This window comes from Podarcis filfolensis (assembly GCF_964270895.1).
Source record: "Podarcis filfolensis genome assembly, chromosome: 17".
In the NCBI taxonomy this organism is placed as follows: Eukaryota; Metazoa; Chordata; class Lepidosauria; order Squamata; family Lacertidae; genus Podarcis; species Podarcis filfolensis.
In genome coordinates this window covers 19,591,544-19,611,134 of record NC_139621.1, presented here as the reverse complement: position 1 = coordinate 19,611,134, position 19,591 = coordinate 19,591,544, and the positions used below count along the sequence as shown (strand labels likewise).

Sequence of the window (19,591 nt, the reverse complement as noted above, 5' to 3'; positions counted from 1 at the left end):
TATAGAATGCAAGGGGGGAAAGTAGAAAGAAATATAAAGAAGTCGAATTTCTGTGGAGGGAAGTAGAGGGTGGGTGGTGGGTTTTATAATTAAGTGTATAATTATGCAGCTGTTGTACTTTAGATATTATATTTTATGTGAGGGAATCATTGGGAATTTTGGTTATTATGTATATATGTTAAGTTTCAATAAAGTTCTTTGGAAAAATAAAATAATAAAATAAAATAAAAACCTCCTCTTGGAAAAAAACAAAAAATGGAAAAAACAAAAGGGTATATCTCCCTTGTCCACCACTCAACCTGAAACCACCAGTAACTTCTGCACGTAGAAAAAAATGAGCATTCATTGGAGGAAAAACAACAATTGCACAGCTTGCAGCCAAGAGACAGTTCTACCCTAAGGGCAGGCTGCAGAATCCGCTGGGCTTGCCTTTCCCAGAAGCAGTGCAAAGAAGTATTTACTGATATATTTACCTGCAAAGGAAAATGCAGTCAGTACTTTGACCTAGCTAATCCTTTTGGTTGCTTTAGGCTTCCTGAGTTTTGCAATAAAGGTTTCGAGATACAGCCAGCCAGGTTTGTCTATAGCTAGAATGACCGAAAACAAGCACATTTTGTTGTCCAGCCATTGAAATTTTGTACTCTTGTCCTGCAGCTAAGTGGTGGTTTTCTTTTCATGACACAGTAACCGCCTTGGAATGAAGGCAAGACATGACGGGGGTACATATAACTGCACATGCCTATGAACTTTTAACACTCTCAGACCGGCAGATTGCTACAATATCCCTGTGCGCAATGCATCACAATGTAGTTACAGTGAGCTGGGGTATGATCCAACCATTTCCTCATGTTTTTCAGCTTACCACTGTAACAACCGTAGCCTTTTTCGTATTAAATAGGGGGCTGGCAATTTAACTAGGCGAAAGGTACCTCCTTTTCAGTTATCTGATCTGGCCTGCACCGAGCTTCTCATCTTAGAGTGGAACAGTGGCGTAGCGTGGGGGGTGCAGGGGGGGGGCCGGCTGCACCGGGCGCAACATCTGGGGGTTAGGGTTAGGGTGCGCAAATCCACGGGTTAGGGGGCGCAAATTACTTGCCTTGCCCTGGGTGCTGACAACCCACGCTACGCCACTGGAGTGGAACAAAGTTAATGAACTGAGCAGAGAGGATTGTATCCACCTAAGTTCTGCTCAGAGTAGAGCCGTTTAAATTAATTGTTTTCAGCAACAACAACAAAAAAGTGATTGCATTTGTGCAACTACAACTGAACAAGTTGCACGTAGCACACAGGTGCATGAACAGTTTTCTGCAGCAGTGATGTCATGCCATGTAACCTGTATGCTTCAGGAAGCGAACAAAATGCTACTCATTTACAGTGAGAAAAGCTAACAGCAACTTGTGGTGTTAAATAGCAGTGTACTGAAAGAAGCAAAGATCACCAGTGTCGAAGCAATGATTCTTCAACATCAACTTCGTTGGACTGGTCATGTTGTGCGGATGCCCAATTATCGTCTTCCAAAGCAACTACTCTATTCTGAACATTAAAAATGGAAAGCGTAATGCTGGTGGTCAACAAAAGAGGTTTAAAGACTCTCTCAAGGCAAATCTTGAAAAATGTAGTATAAACACCGACAACCGGGAAACACTGGCGTGCAAGCACTCCAGTTGGAGAACAGCCTTTACCAAAGGTGTCATGGGCTTTGAAGACGCTCGAACTCAGGTCGAAAGAGAGAAATGTGCTAAGAGGAAGGCACGATTGGCAAACCCTCACCGTGATCCACTCCTGTTCAGAAACCTATGTCCCCATTGTGGAAGGACGTGTGGATCCAGAATTGGCCTCCACTGTCACTTACGGACTCACTGTTAAAACCGTGTTTGTGGAAGACAATCTTACTCAGCTACGAGTGGTCGAAGAAGAAGAAGATGATGAAGAAGACTCATCTACAGTGAGAAAAGCCAGCAGCAACTTGTGGTGTTAAATACCAGAGAAGACTCCTCATCCTCATTTGGTGTCAAGCAGGGATACAAGCCACATACAGCAATATAGAGGACATTGTGCATCCGTTCTGTTTTTTAGAAGGCAAGTTAGCATCTGCATTCCTCCCGAGGATGCATGCGCTAATTTATTTCCTACTGCTCGCCCCTTGTAAAACCAGTCTCACAAGTTTCAAAAATTCTAAAAGCCAGCCTTTTTCTTCGGTGATGCAAAATGAAGCAATTGCCTCAGGTGATGGGAGCCAGGAGTACTGGGACTGGAAGCAAGAGGCATATCTAGGGCGCCTTGTGCCCTTGCCAAGGAGCTGCACCAATGCCCCCCTGGAAAAAAAATAATTTTGTGCCGTAGTGTGAGAAGGAAAGGAAGCTTCTGCTGTGCTGGATCTGACCGTGACGGCGGCACTGCAGCGCCGCATACCGTATTTTGTATTTTTCGCTCTATAGGACGCACCTGACCATAGGACACACCTTGTTTTAGAGGGGGAGAACAAGAAAAAAAAAAATCTCCCCCTCTCTAAACAGCACCCCTTCAGCGAAGCGGCAGGAGAAACGGAGCCCCTTCCATTTCTCCTCCCACTTCGCTGAAGGGGCACTGCGCAGCTCTCCCTCTCCCACATTGCCTTTGCCTTCAGTGAAGGAAACCTGAAGCCTCCGGAGCGCAGTGGGAGCTCCCGCTGAGCTCCGGAGGCTTCAGGCGGCTATCTTTGAAGCCTGGAGAGCAAGAGGGGTTGGTGCGCACCGACCCCTCTCGCTCTTCAGGCTTCAGTGAAGGCAACCCGAAGCCTCCGGAGCGCTGCGGGAGCTCCTGCTGTGCTCCGGAGGCTTCGGGTTCCTTTCGCTGAAGCCAAGGAGCCTGCATTCACTCCATAGGACACACACACATTTCCCCTTAATTTTTGGAGGGGGAGATGTGTGTCTTATAGAGCGAAAAATACGGTATATACATCGTACAATCCATAGTCTGATATGTGATTTTTGCATGCCCGACCCTCCAGACCGGCGTCCCCAGCAGAGGCTGGTTTCACCAACCTTTAGGTACTCCTCTGACTGGAAGCCTACGTCAGGCGACGGCTTCCCGTTCTGACTTTTGTGGAAGCCATGAATGTTTCCTGGTTCAAAAGCAACAGGAGGTGTTGTTAACTGGCTTCCTTGTTGTTTCTCCACTCCTACAAAAGGAGAATGGAACATAGGAAATTGCATCGCATGCAGTCACATCATCGGCCCATTTAGCTAAATACTGTCTACACTGGCCGGCAACAGCTCTCTGGGAATTCAGACGGGGTTTCTTCCAGACTCGCCTGAAGATACCAGGGACTAAACCTTGCATCCACTGCATCCAACGCTGCTCTCTACCACTGAGCCATGGCCCTTTCCCAGATTTAATTTGATTCTGCAAACATAGCCGATAACTTCTGTGTTACAAAAAGGGAATTAGTTTAATAATACAAAATTCCACAGGCACATCATTTTACCGTCTTGCTAAGATTGGAAAACCCGATGCCCACACATGTCATTAAGACCTTGTCTCCGCCTTTGCGTTCTTCGCCCGACGGTTTGCTTTCAATTTTAAACATAACCTGGAAGTAACTTCTCAGATGCCGCAGAAACTCAATTCTAAGAAAGGAAGAAAAGGTAAACGTGAACGTCTTAACCTACGCAGTAGTTAACGTGGGCAACATCTGGATGCCAACAGATACACCTGAAATTTATAACGGGGGGGGGGGGATACACACGATTTATTAAAAAAAAAATATTTTCCAAGATTCTATATATTGAGCAAACTGGAAGTCTAGTACACACAGAAAAGTACACATCGCAATTAGCATTTGATTTAGTTATGGAAACAGATGGCTGGAGCTGACAAACTTATATCATAAGTTGTCATAATATAACCAGCTAACTTATTAAAACCTCACGATAATTTCACAATTATCGCCTATGTATTTCTAATAGCCAAATCAGTAATTTTTTATATAACTGTAAAAACTACTCTGAAAATTTTTTTCCCCAAAAAATGAAACCTTCATCTGGTTGTAAATATTAACATTATACCAGCAAGAACCAGCCTTTCTGTAAAAAAAATGATTTAAATCAAGTCTTACTGACTAGTGATTTAAATCGATTTCATTTAAATCAAACCCACCCTGCTGACACTGGTGGGTTTCTTTTTATTGCTGACCGACACCGGATCCTGACAATTTGCAACTCGGTTTCTCCCATTGGCCAATCCCTGCTCTACCTCTGCTCCTTATATAGGCTCATTGCCAATACAGGAAAGATCACTTGATCATCTACCAAAGGCATCCCCAGCTGATTGTGTACCGCTTCAGAGTGTTTATATCTGAGAGCTTCTGGATAAACACCCATCAGTTGGTAACACAGGCTCTCTCTGGTCTCCCTCCACCCCAATCACAAGATCTCCCCTTTGGCTTCCAAGGTCAGAGGCCAAGGTCCAGCAGTAGTTTCCCAGCACAGCACCCATGTCATTGCGATGGCACCATCATTCTTCAGTTATCACAGTACTGTACCTTTCACACATACAGCACCGGTACCATGATAACCGAAAAAGGACAGTTCACAGTCTAGTTGTTCTAACTGTCGGAACCGGGGCATGAAAAGCCAGCTGGCTCAGCCCCAGCTGGAGCGTCTCCCCTCTCAGCCTTGCCGCTGCGGAGATCCATCAGTCATCCTCCCCGACATGTGTCTGTGACTCAAGCAGAGCAGGCTTGAGCACACATTACTCAGCAGTGTAAACTGCACAACAGATGAGGCTCGAGGCGTGGACACGATACTTAACTACGCATTTATTATACCTAAATCAGGACAAAGAAAACATGGCTTCTCTCCTTGCCGTCTTCTCAAAGAGACTGAAAACAAAAGCAATACAGAGCGCAAGTTCCACTCATGCCAGCAATCTGTGCTAGAATGTAAACAGACATGTGACATGTAACAATCCACATATCTGCAGCAAAGGGTGGAATGGAATTCCCAACACTAAATGGATGCAGAAACCGGCATGCAAGGTGAAGAAACCACAGCCAAGATCTCCGCTGGAAATGGTCAATTGCAAAGAAAGCAGGAGCTGCATCTCCCAATATTGCCATCTCCTTCCACCAATATCAAAATGGGTCTTTTCCTTTGCACAGACAGCTTTACGCCAAATGCTGAAACATTCCTCCTCCCAAACACAAAAGTGGATGCCTGGCAGTTTCTTTTCAATCTTCGCAAATCGAGTCAGAGATGATGATTAAACAGTCCAAAATATTAGCCCTATGTCACAGCTATTGGTATAAAGGGTCTCAGTCCTGTATACCTGAAGGAGCCTCTCCTCCTGCATTGTCCAGCCTGGACACTGAAATCCAGCTACGATGGCTTTCTGGAGGTTCCCTCATTGCAAGAAGTGAGGTTACAGGGAACCAGGCAGAGGGCCTTCTCGGTAGTGGCACCCGCCCTGTGGAACGCCCTCCCACCAGATGTCAAGGAAATAAACAACTATCCAACTTCTGGGAGACATCTGAGGGCAGCCCTGTATAGGGAAGTTTTTAATGTTTGGTGTTTTGTTGTGGTTTTCATAAATTATGGGAAGCCACCCAGAGTGGTTGGGGTAACCCAGTCAGATGGGCGGCATATAAAATCATCATCATCACCATCACCATCACCACCATGGCCCAGAGGTTACCCCAGAAAACAAGCACCCAGCTTGTGTGCCCATTACTTGCCACAGCATGTTTCAGAGCTCTGGAAACATGGAGGATTGATGAGCAAGTCATCTGTTGGCTTTCCTAAAATCAGACAGGAGGTAATATACTACAAAGGTAAAGGACCCCTGGTAAAGGGACAGGGGTGGCGCTGTGGTCTAAACCACCGAGCCTCTTGGGCTTGCCAATCAGGTGGTCGGCAGTTTGAATCCGCATGACGGGGTGAGCTCCCGTTGCTCTGTCCCAGCTCCTGCCAGCCTAGCAGTTTGAAAGGTAGGTGCAAGTAGATAAATAGGTACTGCTCCAGCGGCAAGGTAAACAGCTCTGGCTTCCGTCATGGTGCCCTGTTGCTCCAGAAGCGGTTTAGTCCTGCTGGCCAACATGACCTGGAAAGCTGCCTGTGGACAAACGCCGGCTCCTTCGGCCTGAAAGTGAGATGAGCGCCATAACCCCATAGTTGCCTTTGACTGGACTCAACCGTCCAGGGGTCCTTTACTTTTTATCTTTTTACCTAATATACTGCACTGAGGGCTTTGAAGAAGTTCCTTTTGCAGCTACAAATTAAGCATTCACAGCAGTAACAAAACCTGTTATTCTATGCAATTAGCAAATTGAACAGAGATGGGTGATTCCTTCTCAGAGGGGGTGGGAAAGAGAAAAGACTTACGTGTATGGGGACAGAGGTCCTAGCAGGACTTTGGAGACGTCCTGCTGCCCAAGGGTCATGAGGAGCAGAATGAGGCTTTGGTTTGTTGAATCCACACAGCCGCCCTGCAAACGCAAACCATTTAATAATTAAGCTTTGCACTTAACCGGAAAATATGGGCGAAAAGGGGAAGAGGGAGGGAAAACCACACAACAGCTACAAACTGCATTTCAAGGGTCAAAAAGACAACATGCGTTCAACGAGCCCAACGGCAAAAAAGGGGCTTGAAATCAGTACTAGGACCAATTTGTGTGCAAAAGCAGAGGAATTTGTAGGGCCAAAGGAGTCAACTGCCCAATCCCATGTAAGCCTACTCAGAAGTACCGTATTTTTCGCCCTATAGGACGCACTTTTTCCCCTCCAAAAATGAAGGGGAAATGTGTGTGCGTCCTATGGGGCAAATGCAGGCTTTCGCTGAAGCCTGGAGAGCGAGAGGGGTCAGTGTGCACCGACCCCTCTCGCTCTCCAGGCTTCAGGAGAGCCGCAGCGCCAGCCCCACAAGGTCGGGGGACAGCGGGGAGGCGGAACGCCGCCATCCCGCTGTCTCCCGATGTGGTTTGGAGGCTGACGGCGGGGAGACGCGTGCTTCTCCCCGCCGCCAGCCCCGCAAGCTCTGGGGACAGCTGGGAGGCGCAGCGCGTCTTCCCGCTGTCCCCGGACCTGGTCTGCAGGTGGGCGGTGGGGAGAAGAGCGCTTCTCCCCGCTGCCTGCCCCGCAAGCTCCGGGGACAGCTGGGAGGCGCAGCGCGTCTTCCCGCTATCCCCAGACCTGGTCTGCAGGCGGGCGGCGGGGAGAAGAGCGCTTCTCCCTGCTGCCTGCCCCGCAAGCTCTGGGGACAGCTGAGAGGCGCAGCGCGTCTTCCCGCTGTCCCCGGACCTGGTCTGCAGGCGGGCGGTGGGGAGAAGAGCGCTTCTCCCCGCTGCCTGCCCCGCAAGCTCCGGGGACAGCTGGGAGGCACAGTGCGTCTCCCCGCTGCCGGCCCCACAAGCACCTGGGGAGGAAATAAATTTTTTTTTCTTTATTTCCCCCCCAAAAAACTTGGTGCGTCCTATGGGCCGGTGCGTCCTATGGGGCGAAAAATACGGTAAGCCCCACCACATTCTAACAGATTTACGCTCCAGGAAGTGGGTACAGGCATACAGCAGCCCAAGTTAACCAAGACAGGTGGTTTAAATGGAAATAGCTCCATCATATGTTGAGATAGAGAGATTCCTTTTTGCGAGACCAACCCGCCAGCCCAATCTGTGGCATGCGTTTTCTTTTTAAATTTGTTTAATTTTTTAAATTTTCAATGCAAAATTACAACAAAAATTACAAACAATGAATCCAAAATAAAACAGTACAAACAAGGGGGGGGGGCACAAGAGCAAAAAGAACAAAAACAAAACAAAACAAAAAAACACACATCTACAAATAAAACCATATCCTCATTCTAATCGTTACATACATATACACATATTGACTTCCTTCCTTTGTTCTAAGACCTCGAAATTTTTACTCTTTCTAAATTGTTGTGTCTAATATAGATTACCTCTACCTTTATACTTTTTGCACCATTTTTCTCTTTCTTTAACCCTGCAAAGCTTCATCCGTTACATACCGATATGCTTACTCCAGAACAAATTTTTCTCATATACTCTTTAGCACATCGCCATTCTTTTAATAATTTTTGGTCTGATTGTCCCCTTATGAATGATGTGAGTCTTGCCAGATGTATATATTCACAAAATTTAATTTGCCATTCTTTCATTGATGGCATTTTTCTCCCTTTCCAATTTTTTCTTTCCTTTGATTGTCAGGAATATCGTTTGCGATTATACCTAAAAAGAATGCCTCCGGTTTTTTACTAAAAGATATTTTAAACATCTTTTCGATATTTCATATATTTCACTCCAAAATTGTTTAGTAGGTCAGCATTCCTACCTCTGTGGCATGCATTTTCTTGACCTCAGATGCACTCAGGAAGAGCATAGAAAGAAACATAACCCTGGCTTTCCAACTCCATCCTGAGCCTTACAGCCCATTTGGCAACCATGAATAAGGCCCATCTCTTTCTCCGGCTCTCATTAGGAAGTAAAATAGTCATTGGCATATCCAATGACTTGAGCTGACCACTAACAGATCAGGAACCCATTTAGCACAGGGTGCATCAGCAGCAAGAACAAAATGATTCTGCGGCCTACAACCTTCCTAATCAAAGGGGCGAAGTCTTTCGAAACCAGAGAAGGGCTCTAATTGCCTCTTAAAGACGAGTCCTGTTTCTGACCAAGCTCATTTGCTGCATTAAGGAGAAATACATTACACACAGCGCAGGTTTTCTTTCGCCATCTAGAGAAGGAATACAACCTGGGCAGCGTGGAGAGAAAGAGAGTCTCCCTAATGCAAAGATGTAAAATGAAGTTATGAGGCACCACCACAATTCTTCAGGGGGCGAAAATGAAACAGCTACTTACTCTGTGAATCTCTTCAAGTAGCAGCTTTGCACAGTTTATGGCCAGATCTTCTGGGAGCACAGCTGCGCCCTGTCCCTGGGGGCTGGAGGCCAACTCAGCACTGAGGAAAGTACCATTTGTTGTCTCTGCCACCAGAGTGAGGCCAAAACCTGGGGACCTGAAAGAAGAAAGCACACAGGACACAGGGGTGGAATGGAAGGAATTGTTTCATTTTAAAATTCCGTGATGAAGGTGCCTGCTTGTTGCTTAAAGAAAAACAAAGCCTAAACTTACATGTAAAAAATTAACGTTCTGGTATAAAATAGTCAGCGACATTTACTCCCATCAGCACCCAATTGGGCCTGGTCGTTCTCCTTGACCCCTGGATGGTTTTGCACCAGGCCTGTCTAACTGAGCACAGCAGTGGCCATGCCAAGGTTTTCCGAAGAGTTCTTCCCTAATGCTGGCCACCGGATCCTTCCAACTGGAAACCCCGGGATCTTCAGCATTCAAATCACTTACTAAGCCACTGAGTTACTATGCCCATCAGTGGGTACATGAGAAAACGCATTACACAGAGTTAAGACTGTTTGTTCCATCAAGTTCAGTACAGTCTGCACAGAGGAGCCAGAGTGGGACTGAGTTTGGTCCTAGATTGTAGCTCCAGCTTCAGGAGAAGAAAGCCCACTTGGAGGATGCTGTGAGACAGCAAAGGTCTTTCCACTTGGTTTGATATCAGGGCAATACAGGACCTGAAAAGCAAGTAATTGCAGTCCTATAAAGTAAGAGGCAGTGAGAGATTTTACATTCTTGGGCTCCAGGATCACTGCAGATGGTGACAGCAGTCACGAAATTAAAAGACGCCTGCTTCTTGGGAGAAAAGCAATGACAAACCTTGACAGCATCTTAAAAAGCAGAGACACCACCTTGCCGACAAAGGTCCGTATAGTCAAAGCTATGGTTTTCCCAGTAGTGATGTATGGAAGTGAGAGCTGGACCATAAAGAAGGCTGATCGTCGAAGAATTGATGCTTTTGAATTATGGTGCTGGAGGAGACTCTTGAGAGTCCCATGGACCGCAAGAAGGATCAAACCTATCCATTCTTAAGGAAATCAGCCCTGAGTGCTCACTGGAAGGACAGATCCTGAAGCTGAGGCTCCAAGACTTTGGCCACCTCATGAGAAGACCCTGATGTTGGGAAAGATGGAGGGCACAAGGAGAAGGGGACAATAGAGGATGAGATGGTTGGACAGTGTTCTCAAAGTTACCAGCATGAGTTTGACCAAACTGCGGGAGGCAGTGGAAGACAGGAGTGCCTGGCGTGCTCTGGTCCATAAAGAGTCGGACACGACTAAACAACAACAACAAAAATAAGAAGCGCACTTGGGATGGAGGTGTAAAAAGGAGACAGACAACTTGTGCCAATAAAGGTCAATAAGAACAGGAGACAGGCAGAGCTGAATGAGCTGTGCCTTAAGAAATTTCCAAGTCCATTGGATGGCAAACTCTCTCTTGAACAACCCGCTGCTAAAGTATGGGTGGAAATGTAATAATCCTCTTCCTGAGAGTTGTAGAGTTTGGGAGGAGGGTGGGCAGAGTTCAGGAGGAGTTTCCTTCCTTACAAAAGCTGGTTGTGATCAGAAGGCACAGAAGGTCAGGTGGATCAGGTGAAGCTCAATGAAAAACTCATGCATTGTCAGGGTGGAAACCAGGAGGGTCTATGGCTGCAATCCCATTCCAGCCACAAACTCAGCAGTTCAACCTACGACAAGCCACTCCTCCCCAAACTTCACTAATTCCTCACCTACGGTACAGATAGAATGATATCTCACAGAACTGTTGCAAAGATTACTGAGAGGCTTTGAAAACTGCAAATTGAGCTGTATCAATGCTACAGAATTGTTATTACCAGATTGACTTCTGCCCCCACCTCCACCCCTTCTCCTTCAAGTAAGCATTATATTAGTAAACCACAAATAAATAGCCTATTAAAGAATAATGGGTGGGGGGTATATATAAAATATTATTATTATTAGGAAAACTTACTTCCCAGAGCTTGTCCCTTTCATATGGTCTGTGTGAATATAAATATCTGGTAGGAATTTATTCAGGATGCTCCTTGCAGAATCCACAATTCGGTTTGCAATCTGCGGGGACACTCTGACAGAATAGCTGGTTTATGAAATTAAGGAATTTCTTATAGAAAAAGGCGTTAACACAAAAGCGGGCCAGTATACAGAAGAGGACTTCCTTTTTTATTTTATTTATATTTATTTACATTTTATACATCCTTTTTATTTTTGACAAATAATCATAAATAAATAAGAATAAAAATGTGTGCCCCACCACCAAGACCATTCCATTATAACTACCCAACCTCCCAAAATTTCAACACCTCTTGCGATGGTCTGACACAAATTCTACAAGCATATCTCCTCCGAAATCATTTCTCCTGCGTATTCCCCATCTAACCTTAATGGCACATGCTAATTTATCATTAACAGCAATATCCCACACCTCTTTATACCATTCTTCCATTTTATATTCTGCTTGCCCCTTCCACTTCCTAGCTATAATAATTCATGCAGCTATCAATAAATTTGTGACCAAGTCCCTCATAGCCAGAAGAGGACTTCCAACACATTTCCTGCTTGTGCATTTTGCTTTTTAAATAATTTTTATTAATTTTCCATTTAAACAATATATTCACATCATTACTAGCCACACAATCTAATACACATCTATTTGCAAGGGAACCACACTGAGTCAATGGGGCTTACTCAGGTCTGTGGATATTCGGATTGCAGCCTGACTCTTTCCCTTACAGTGTAAGGCAAGGAAAGAAACCAGTTTGAAAACCTTTCAAGAAGGATACGCCACACCTCTGATCCGCTTAATTTTGCCAGGATCAACGTGCTGAATGGGCACCAATGCTTTCTTAACAGGACAACTGAATATCACTTCGCCACCTCCTTTGGGGGGCATACCCCTCCTCACGATCTGAAAACAATAAACGAGAATTTTAAGCAGTAAGGTTTTTAAGAGCTCCGGCTTTCTCATCCAACAACATTTGAAGACAAATTCTAGCGAGGCAATGCAGCTGCCACAATGTACAGTGGTACCTTGGGTTAAGTACTTAATTCGTTCCGGAGGTCTGCACTTAACCTGAAACTTAACCTGAAGCACCACTTTAGCTAATGGGGCCTCCTGCTGCTGCCATGTCTCCAGAGCACGATTTCTGTTCTCATCCTGAAGCAAAGTTCTTAACCTGAGGTAATATTTCTGGGTTAGCGGAGTCTGTAACCTGAAGCGTATGTAACCTGAAGCGTATGTAACCTGAAGCGTATGTAACCCGAGGTACCACTGTATAGGAAAGCTCATTCAAATCAGGGAGAAAGCTTAGCTCACTCGATATGAATAAGAATTCAGAGAAATAGTGATTTGAGGTCTTACCTTCAATTCCAATTCTTCGCCGTCGATTCCAAATCTTTTCAATAAAGGCAGAGCTGTTGCCTTAAGGCAATCCACCTGAAAGATATTCAGTAAGAAATCCTCTTGACTAGAAAACTACACAATCAATCTTTGCACCCCAACCAATTAAAAGTTCGTTCTGAGAAGGAGTTTTTAATTCACAATGGGTTGGGGGGGGTGGATGTGTGATTAGATTTGCCAAAAGCAACATAGCACCAGAAATTGGTTCGATTACATGTACTTTGGATTCATAATCAACAATTCCTTTTTCAGTTTCTCCATTAACCAGTTTCAGTTAGAACAGCCTTGAACTGTGGCTACGGGGCAGCCACAGAACATGGTCTCCTATCCCTGCAGCACTCCCAGTGACAGACTCTTTCTCTTTCTCCGTGTTAAATGACATGGACACAGTAAAAGGATTTGCCATTATAGAATAGACCCAACAAGAGCGGAAGTGTGGGGGCACGAACCCCCCCCAATCCTCAGGGACCAAATTAAGGGGCCTATGTGGCCACAAATCAATGACTTAACAAGCTCTCTTCCCCCAGACTCCTCCTTGCTCTTGTTGCAGCCACCCTCCACTCTTCCCACCATCTTCCTCCTAATAATTTTATTATTTATTCCCCACCCATCTGGCTGGGTTTTCCCAGCCACTCTGGATGACTCCCAGCAGAATAGTAAAAACACAGTAAAACACCAGACATTAAAAACTTCCCTAAAAAGGGCTGCTTTCAGATGTCTTCTGAAAGTCAGATTGTTGTTTATTTCCTTGACATCTGAAGGGTGTTCCACTGGGAGGGTGCCACTACCGAGAAGACCCTCTGCCTGGTTCCCTGTAACTTGGCTTCTCGCAGTGAGGGAACCGCCAGAAGGCCCTCAGAGCTGGACCTCAGTGTCCGGGCTGAACAATGGGGGTGGAGATGCTCCTTCAAGTCTACAGGGCTGAGGCCGTTTAGGGCTTTCAAGGGCAGCACCAACACTTTGAACAATGCTTGGAAACATAAACACCATTGACACTTGGGACGATTCACAACTTACCGTAGGATCCACTTGATCATTGGTGGCACCGCGGAGAACAATCCTTAGAGGGTGCTTCATGAAGGGCGCTAAGCACAGCAGGCTTTCCAAATAATACCCAATGCTGCGGTTGGGGCTGCAGTCGTGTTCCAGTGAACCCCCATAGAGCAGGCCAGGCTGATAGTATAAAGTGGTACCTTTCAAAGAGCACAGAAAACATTCTCCGCATTAGTTGTCCATGACTATAATAAGGTTGACATAAGCCAGAAGTTGGGCTTGCCCAACCCTGGAGGCCCATGATATAGAAGTGATTATTACATACACCTGCTGAAGGAGATGCCTGGTGACCCTTTTAAACCCACTGCAGCCATTGAAATGGGACGCGGGTGGCGCTGTGGGTTAAACCACAGAGCCTAGAACTTGCCGATCAGAAGGTTGGCGGTTCGAATCCCCGTGACGGGGTGAGCTCCCGTTGCTTGGTCCCTGCTCCTGCCAACCTAGCAGTTCAAAAGCACGTCAAAGTACAAGTAGATAAATAGGTATCGCTCTGGCGGGAAGGTAAACGGCGTTTCTGTGCGCTGCTCTGGTTCGCCAGAAGCGGCTTAGTCATGCTGGCCACATGACCCGGAAGGCGTACGCTGGCTCCCTCAGCCAATAAAGCAAGATGAGCGCCGCAACCCCAGAGTCGTCCGCGACTGGACCTAATGGTCAGGGTTCCCTTTACCTTTACCTTTAGCAGCCATTGAAACAATTGCAGGAACTTTCCTGGCTTCCTAACTCCCCTCCCCTTTGAGTATCCCGTTTCAAATTTAAGACAGTTAACTTCCGGGAGAAGGGCTATACTCTCTTGCACTCCGTAAAGTGCTATACATTACACTGTGATGGTGCCAAGTAGATAATAGATACATAAATACCTGTTTGGTTTATTTCAATCCTAGAGCCATTGGTTATTTTGTCAATCAGCCGGATAAAGTTTGCTTCAAAATCTGTCAGAGAAACATAGATGCTTAGCGTTCAGTCACTATTCCGAGAACCTTAATGAAATCCCAACATGCAATGTGCTACAATCAAAATATTTTCCCCCATTTAAACTCTTTAAACAGTTTGCCAACCATGCCGTTAAAAGTAGATGGGAGAGAGCAAAATGTGTCCCAATTTGGTAGCCGAGGGAACCGTAAGAATTTTGTCCGACTGAACACAAGGCTGTGATCCTGCACAAACTCTTGAATGCCAGCCCCATTTACACAGAGCAAGGCCTTCTTCCAGGTAAACATGTGCTGGCCTGATCTGCAAGCCCCCTTTTCGGTGTTATGAGAGCAGTACAAAGTTAGAGCTGGAAGTGAGAGCTGGACCATAAAGAAGGCTGATCGCCGAATAATTGATGCTTTTGAATTATGGTGCTGGAGGAGACTCTTGAGAGTCCCATGGACTGCAAAAAGATCAAACCTATCCATTCTTAAGGAAATCAGCCCTGAGTGCTCACTGGAAGGACAGATCCTGAAGCTGAGGCTCCAATACTTTGGCCACCTCATGAGAAGAGAGGCTCCCTGGAAAAGACCCTGATGTTGGGAAAGATGGAGGGTTCAAGGAGAAGGGGATGACAGAGGACGAGATGGTTGGACTGTGTTCTCGAAGCTACCAGCATGAGTCTGACCAAACTGCGGGAGGCAGTGGAAGACAGGAGTGCCTGGCATGCTGTGGTCCATGGGGTCACGAAGAGTCGGACACGACTAAATGACTAAACAACAACAACAACACAAAGTTAGAAATTCAGATATATAAGCTGAGAGACTAAGAGAGACACAGAGCAAGGTAAAGTCATGCTGGAATCAGTAGCGGATCATTAGCTCCTTCTAAACCCTGCAATGTTCTCAACAATAAGCTCTAGGGGGGAAACCAACTCAATGCAACTTGTATGGTCATTCAGAATTCCAACCCATTCACTCATCCTGTCCCCAGCTGCTTCCCTACATATTGGCTACTGCGATTGGACATGGTCCATATTTGAGGAAAATCTTTTACGTTCAACGTGAGAGGGAGGGTGTGTAAACTATGGCAATACTATAACCCTAAGCAAACCTAAAAAGCAAGCTGTACAGAGGGACTCTAATGGATCCAGTTCTGGTAATCTAAAAACACAGCCCCCTGGGCGCAGCCTCAAATCTGATAATACAAAAATAGTGATCCCCACACCCTTAACCAGGCACAGGCAAACTCAGCCCTCCAGACTACAATTCCTATCATACCTGACCACTGGTCCTGTTAGCTAGGGATGATGGAAGTTGTAGTCCCAAAACATCTGGAGGGCCGAGTTTGCCTATGCCTGCCCTTAACAGCTCATAGAATTGGAAAGGACTGTGGGGGTCAGCTGGTCCTGTGTCCCAGTTCTATGCCTATTTCCAAAACTAGCACTCATTTCCAGCAACACTAATATAAATTTATCACTGATTGACAGAAGACATTTCTGGACAGATAAATGGAAGTGTTTCTTCCCTGAGTGTGGAACTCACTGCTACAAGACGTGGGTAGTAATGGTCACGAACTGAAGATGGATTTAAAGGGGGATTTGACCTGGGATAGCTCCGTCAGTAGAGCATGAGACTCTTAACCTCAGGGTAAAGGGTTCAAGCCCCATGTTGGGAAAAAGACTCCTGAATTGCAGGGGGTCAGGCTAGATGGCCTTTGTGGTCCCTTCCGACTCTACAATTCTACGATACTATGACACATTCATAAGGCTATCAGCGGATACTAGTTGTGCTCCCTGCATGTAACTTCTGGGTTTAGAAGCCAGTATACCACTGAATATGGAGGGCAATAGCAAGAGAAGGCTTTTGCTGTTTTATTGTTTCGAAGTTTTATTACAATCAAATGGTATAAAAACCTTGGGGAAATAAATAAAACTGCCTTCATGACCTTCTTGTGGACCAGAGGCTGAGCTAAATGAGCTTTTGGTCAAATCTAGCGGGAAATCCACAATCTTACACTTATATCCCTACCCCATTCCTCCCAAACATTCAGACTGGTATAGATGAGATCAGCCCATCTTACCTTCAAACCAAACAAGTTTACGGGTAATTCCAACTAGCCAAAGGCCAAACATTGAGTCTGATGGGTGAGGAAGAATCTGAAGCCGTGCTTACCCAATGTAGTCTGCCCTCGATGAACCACACAAGCTCCAAAAAAGAGGAAACCAGGGCTGCATTCCTAACCCCACTGAATTCAACAGAACTTACTTCTTATTAGAAATTGTTAGGCTTGTGCTTAGGTCCTCTCTGAATAACGGGGAGCTACGTAGCATGCATAGCTTCTTCCTATTCTAGAGCTAAAATGCCTGGAGTTGTACTTTCATACATCTCTGCTCTGAGAAGCTCCAGAGGCTAACCTGTGTTTCCCAGATCATGACAAAGCATTCTGTGTCGGTAAACAGAATTTCACTTCAGGCAGCGACAAACTGGCTGTCCCAGCAGCTGATAACTCTGCACAGAGGAAGCAGCATACAAGAAAGACCCAAGGATGCTCGGACTTGCCTCCAAGCAGGCTGGCACGTCCGCCCCCTACAACCCCAAGACCGGCTACCCTTCTTGCCTACGTGAAAGCGGGCAACAGCACAGCTGCTCCCTTGCAGCGCCCAGCCTAACGCTAACAAAAAGAACCTGTAGCCTCACAGAAGAGGTTGGATGGCCATCTGCTATGGATGCTTTAGCTGAGACTCGTGCATTTCAGAGGGTTGGACTAAATGACCCTCAGGGTCCCTTCCAACTCTACAATTCCATGATGCTAAGAAACTGTCCCCTTTGGCTGGAGCATGGTGCCAACAACGCCAAGGTTGGATCCCCACAGGCCGGATTTAGGTTTGGTGAGGCCCTAAGCTACTGAAGGTAACGGGGGCCCTTTATATGTCCAGCTGTCCTTTGTCAACAACAAACTGTCACTGGTTTTTTGTGTTGAATATATGCTATATGGTAATTTATGGACCTCATAGGCATCTAAAGCCATTTGCACATAACAAAATACGTATTTTATCAAAGTAATTGTTGAACTGAAATACAATAAAGAAGAAGTATATTAATAGTGAAAGACAAAATATAGAAATGAGCAAACCAGTGATATTTTAGGGAGCAGGCTAGCAGGTGGAGCCCATGACTTACACCATAGGAGCCTACACAACACAAAACACTGTTGTTGGATGTAGGTTTTATTTTATTTGCTTTTTATCATATATTTCGGAAATGCACATCCAGGTGTTTTTTTTCCTTTAGATTTTTTTTTGCGGGGGCCAAGAGAGTGGGGCCCCAAGCTATAGCTTGCTTAGTTTATACAGTGGTACCTCGGGTTGAGAACTTAATTCGTTCCGGAGGTCCGGTCTTAACCTGAAACTGTTCTTAACCTGACGTACCACTTTAGCTAATGTGGCCTCATCCTGAAGCAAAGTTCTTAACCCGAGGTACTATTTCTGGGTTAGCGGAGTCTGTAACCTGAAGCGTCTGTAACCCGAGGTACCACTGTATATAAATCCGGCACTGGATCCGCGTCAGGGGCAGCTGCAAATCCCTGCACTGCACGGGGGTGGGCTGGATGACCCTCAAGGTCCCTTGCAACTCTAGGTTTTGCTGCTGCTGCTTTCTCCTCCACCCAACCCGCCTGCCCGCCTCCCTCCTCGTTCGCCCAGGGCAGACGCACCTCGGAGTCCGGGGTTCTCCTCCTTGGCCCGGATCTTGCGGATCTTGACCGGGCGGCCGCTGAGCGTAGAGAGCACCAGCCTCTGCCGCAAGAAGTTGCACCCGACGTAGCTGAGCGAGGCCGAGGCGCTCGCCATGTCGCCGCTTCTTCCGCGCTGCCTCCGGGGAGAGCGGGCGGCGGCGGCAGCAGGGGACGCGTCCGGCGGAGGAGCTCGCAGGCAGGCAGGCAGGCGGCGAGCGCCGGGTTGTTATGGTCGCAGGGAGCTCCGCATCGCCCACGTGGTTTGGAGCAGGAAGAGAGAGCGCCGAGACGTCGCGGGGTCAAAGGGGAAGGGGCGGGGCTCCGGGGCCCGGGCGGCCAGTGGGAGGAGAGGCTGCTGGGGAAGCAGGAGGCGGGGCGAGGGAAGGAGGCGCGCCGTGCCAGGAAAAGGGCGGAAGTGCTAGCGAAAGCATGGCTAGGCGGGGACCCCCAGCAAAGGATGCCATAGGCAGCGCCTGCGACAAGGATTTCAGGGTTCTCGGTGGAGCCCGAGCTGGACAGGAGTCCGCAGCAGAAAAGGCCGATGCATTAACATCTGTAGTGATGAAATGCTTCGAAAGGCTGGTCCTTCAACACCTTAGACAGCGGTTCTCAACCTGTGGGTCCCCAGATGTTGGACTACAACTCCCATCATCCCTGAGCTCTGGCCTTGCTAGCTCGGGGTGATGGGAGTTGTAGTTCAACAACATCTGGGCACCCACAGGTTGAGAAAGGCTGCCTTAGAACCTGCTTTCCACCAGACTTTGATAATCATCAGTTTGCCTATAGAAGAAATAGGTCCACAGATGATGCAATAGCTACCGCATTTCATCTTGCAGCAAGTCATCTAGCTTCTATCCGTGGGCTGTTAGGCTGCTGAATGAAAAGATAACAACAGGGCAACTGACTTTCGGGTTTGGTGGGTGTGCGTCAGTAAATGAGGGCAATTAAGACTAAGAGAGCTGAGTGGGGGGTGCTCATGTAATCTCACTGTATACAAGTTGTACAAGTGACAATAAAGTATTTCAATTTCAATTATTCCCCCATTGCCAGGAGGTTGGATGAGATGACTCTTAGGGCTCCCTCCTTTCAACTCTAAAATCCTATCATCAAAACAAACAACAACAACAAATTCCTTCCAGTAACACCTTCGAGACCAACTAAGTTTGTTACTGGTATTACCTTTCGTGTGCATGCACACTTCTTCAGATACACAGGCATGCACACGAAAGCTCATACCAATAACAAACTTAGTTGGTCTCTAAGATGCTACTGGAAGGAATTTTTATTATTTGTTTTGACTACGGCAGACCAACACGGATACCTACCTGTAACAATCCTAGCATTTTAGACGTCTAGTGTCCAAATCGAGGGAAGCAATAGTACCACTCTGTCCTGCCTTGGTCAGACCACACCTGGAATACTGTGTTCAGTTCTGGGCACATGGGCGTAGCTAAGGGAGTGTAGGGAGTTACTTGCGCCCCCAATCCTTTAAAAATATTGAAAAGCATTAAAAATACTCAACACAGTGGGACCTCGGGTTAAGAACTTAATTTGTTCTGGAGGTCCGTTCTT

General features: G+C 46.6%; 1 protein-coding gene across 1 annotated transcript; it reads right to left on the bottom strand.

Annotated features, from left to right (window-relative positions):
- Positions 1 to 3,404: 3,404 nt before the first annotated feature.
- On the bottom strand, positions 3,405 to 18,320 carry RCL1 (RNA terminal phosphate cyclase like 1). Its single transcript, XM_083594253.1, has 9 exons — positions 17,999 to 18,320; positions 14,233 to 14,304; positions 13,340 to 13,515; positions 12,284 to 12,358; positions 11,706 to 11,830; positions 10,877 to 11,002; positions 8,852 to 9,008; positions 6,360 to 6,463; positions 3,405 to 3,608 (listed from the first exon to the last, which is right to left on the bottom strand). Exons 1-9 carry the CDS (start codon positions 18,132 to 18,134, stop codon positions 3,458 to 3,460), a joined length of 1,122 nt encoding a protein of 373 aa, XP_083450379.1. The 5' UTR covers positions 18,135 to 18,320; the 3' UTR covers positions 3,405 to 3,457.
- Between the last annotated feature and the right edge of the window lie 1,271 nt (positions 18,321 to 19,591).

Excerpts from the sequence above, each read along its gene's own strand:
- RCL1 (XM_083594253.1), bottom strand. The coding sequence starts at position 18,134 with ATGGCGAGCGCCTCGGCCTCGCTCAGCTACGTCGGGTGCAACTTCTTG. Across the intron at positions 12,359-13,339 it reads ATGATCAAGTGGATCCTACG|GTGGATTGCCTTAAGGCAAC; the intron begins GTAAGTTGTGAA and ends AATATCTTTCAG. Across the intron at positions 11,831-12,283 it reads GCGAAGAATTGGAATTGAAG|ATCGTGAGGAGGGGTATGCC; the intron begins GTAAGACCTCAA and ends TATTGTTTTCAG.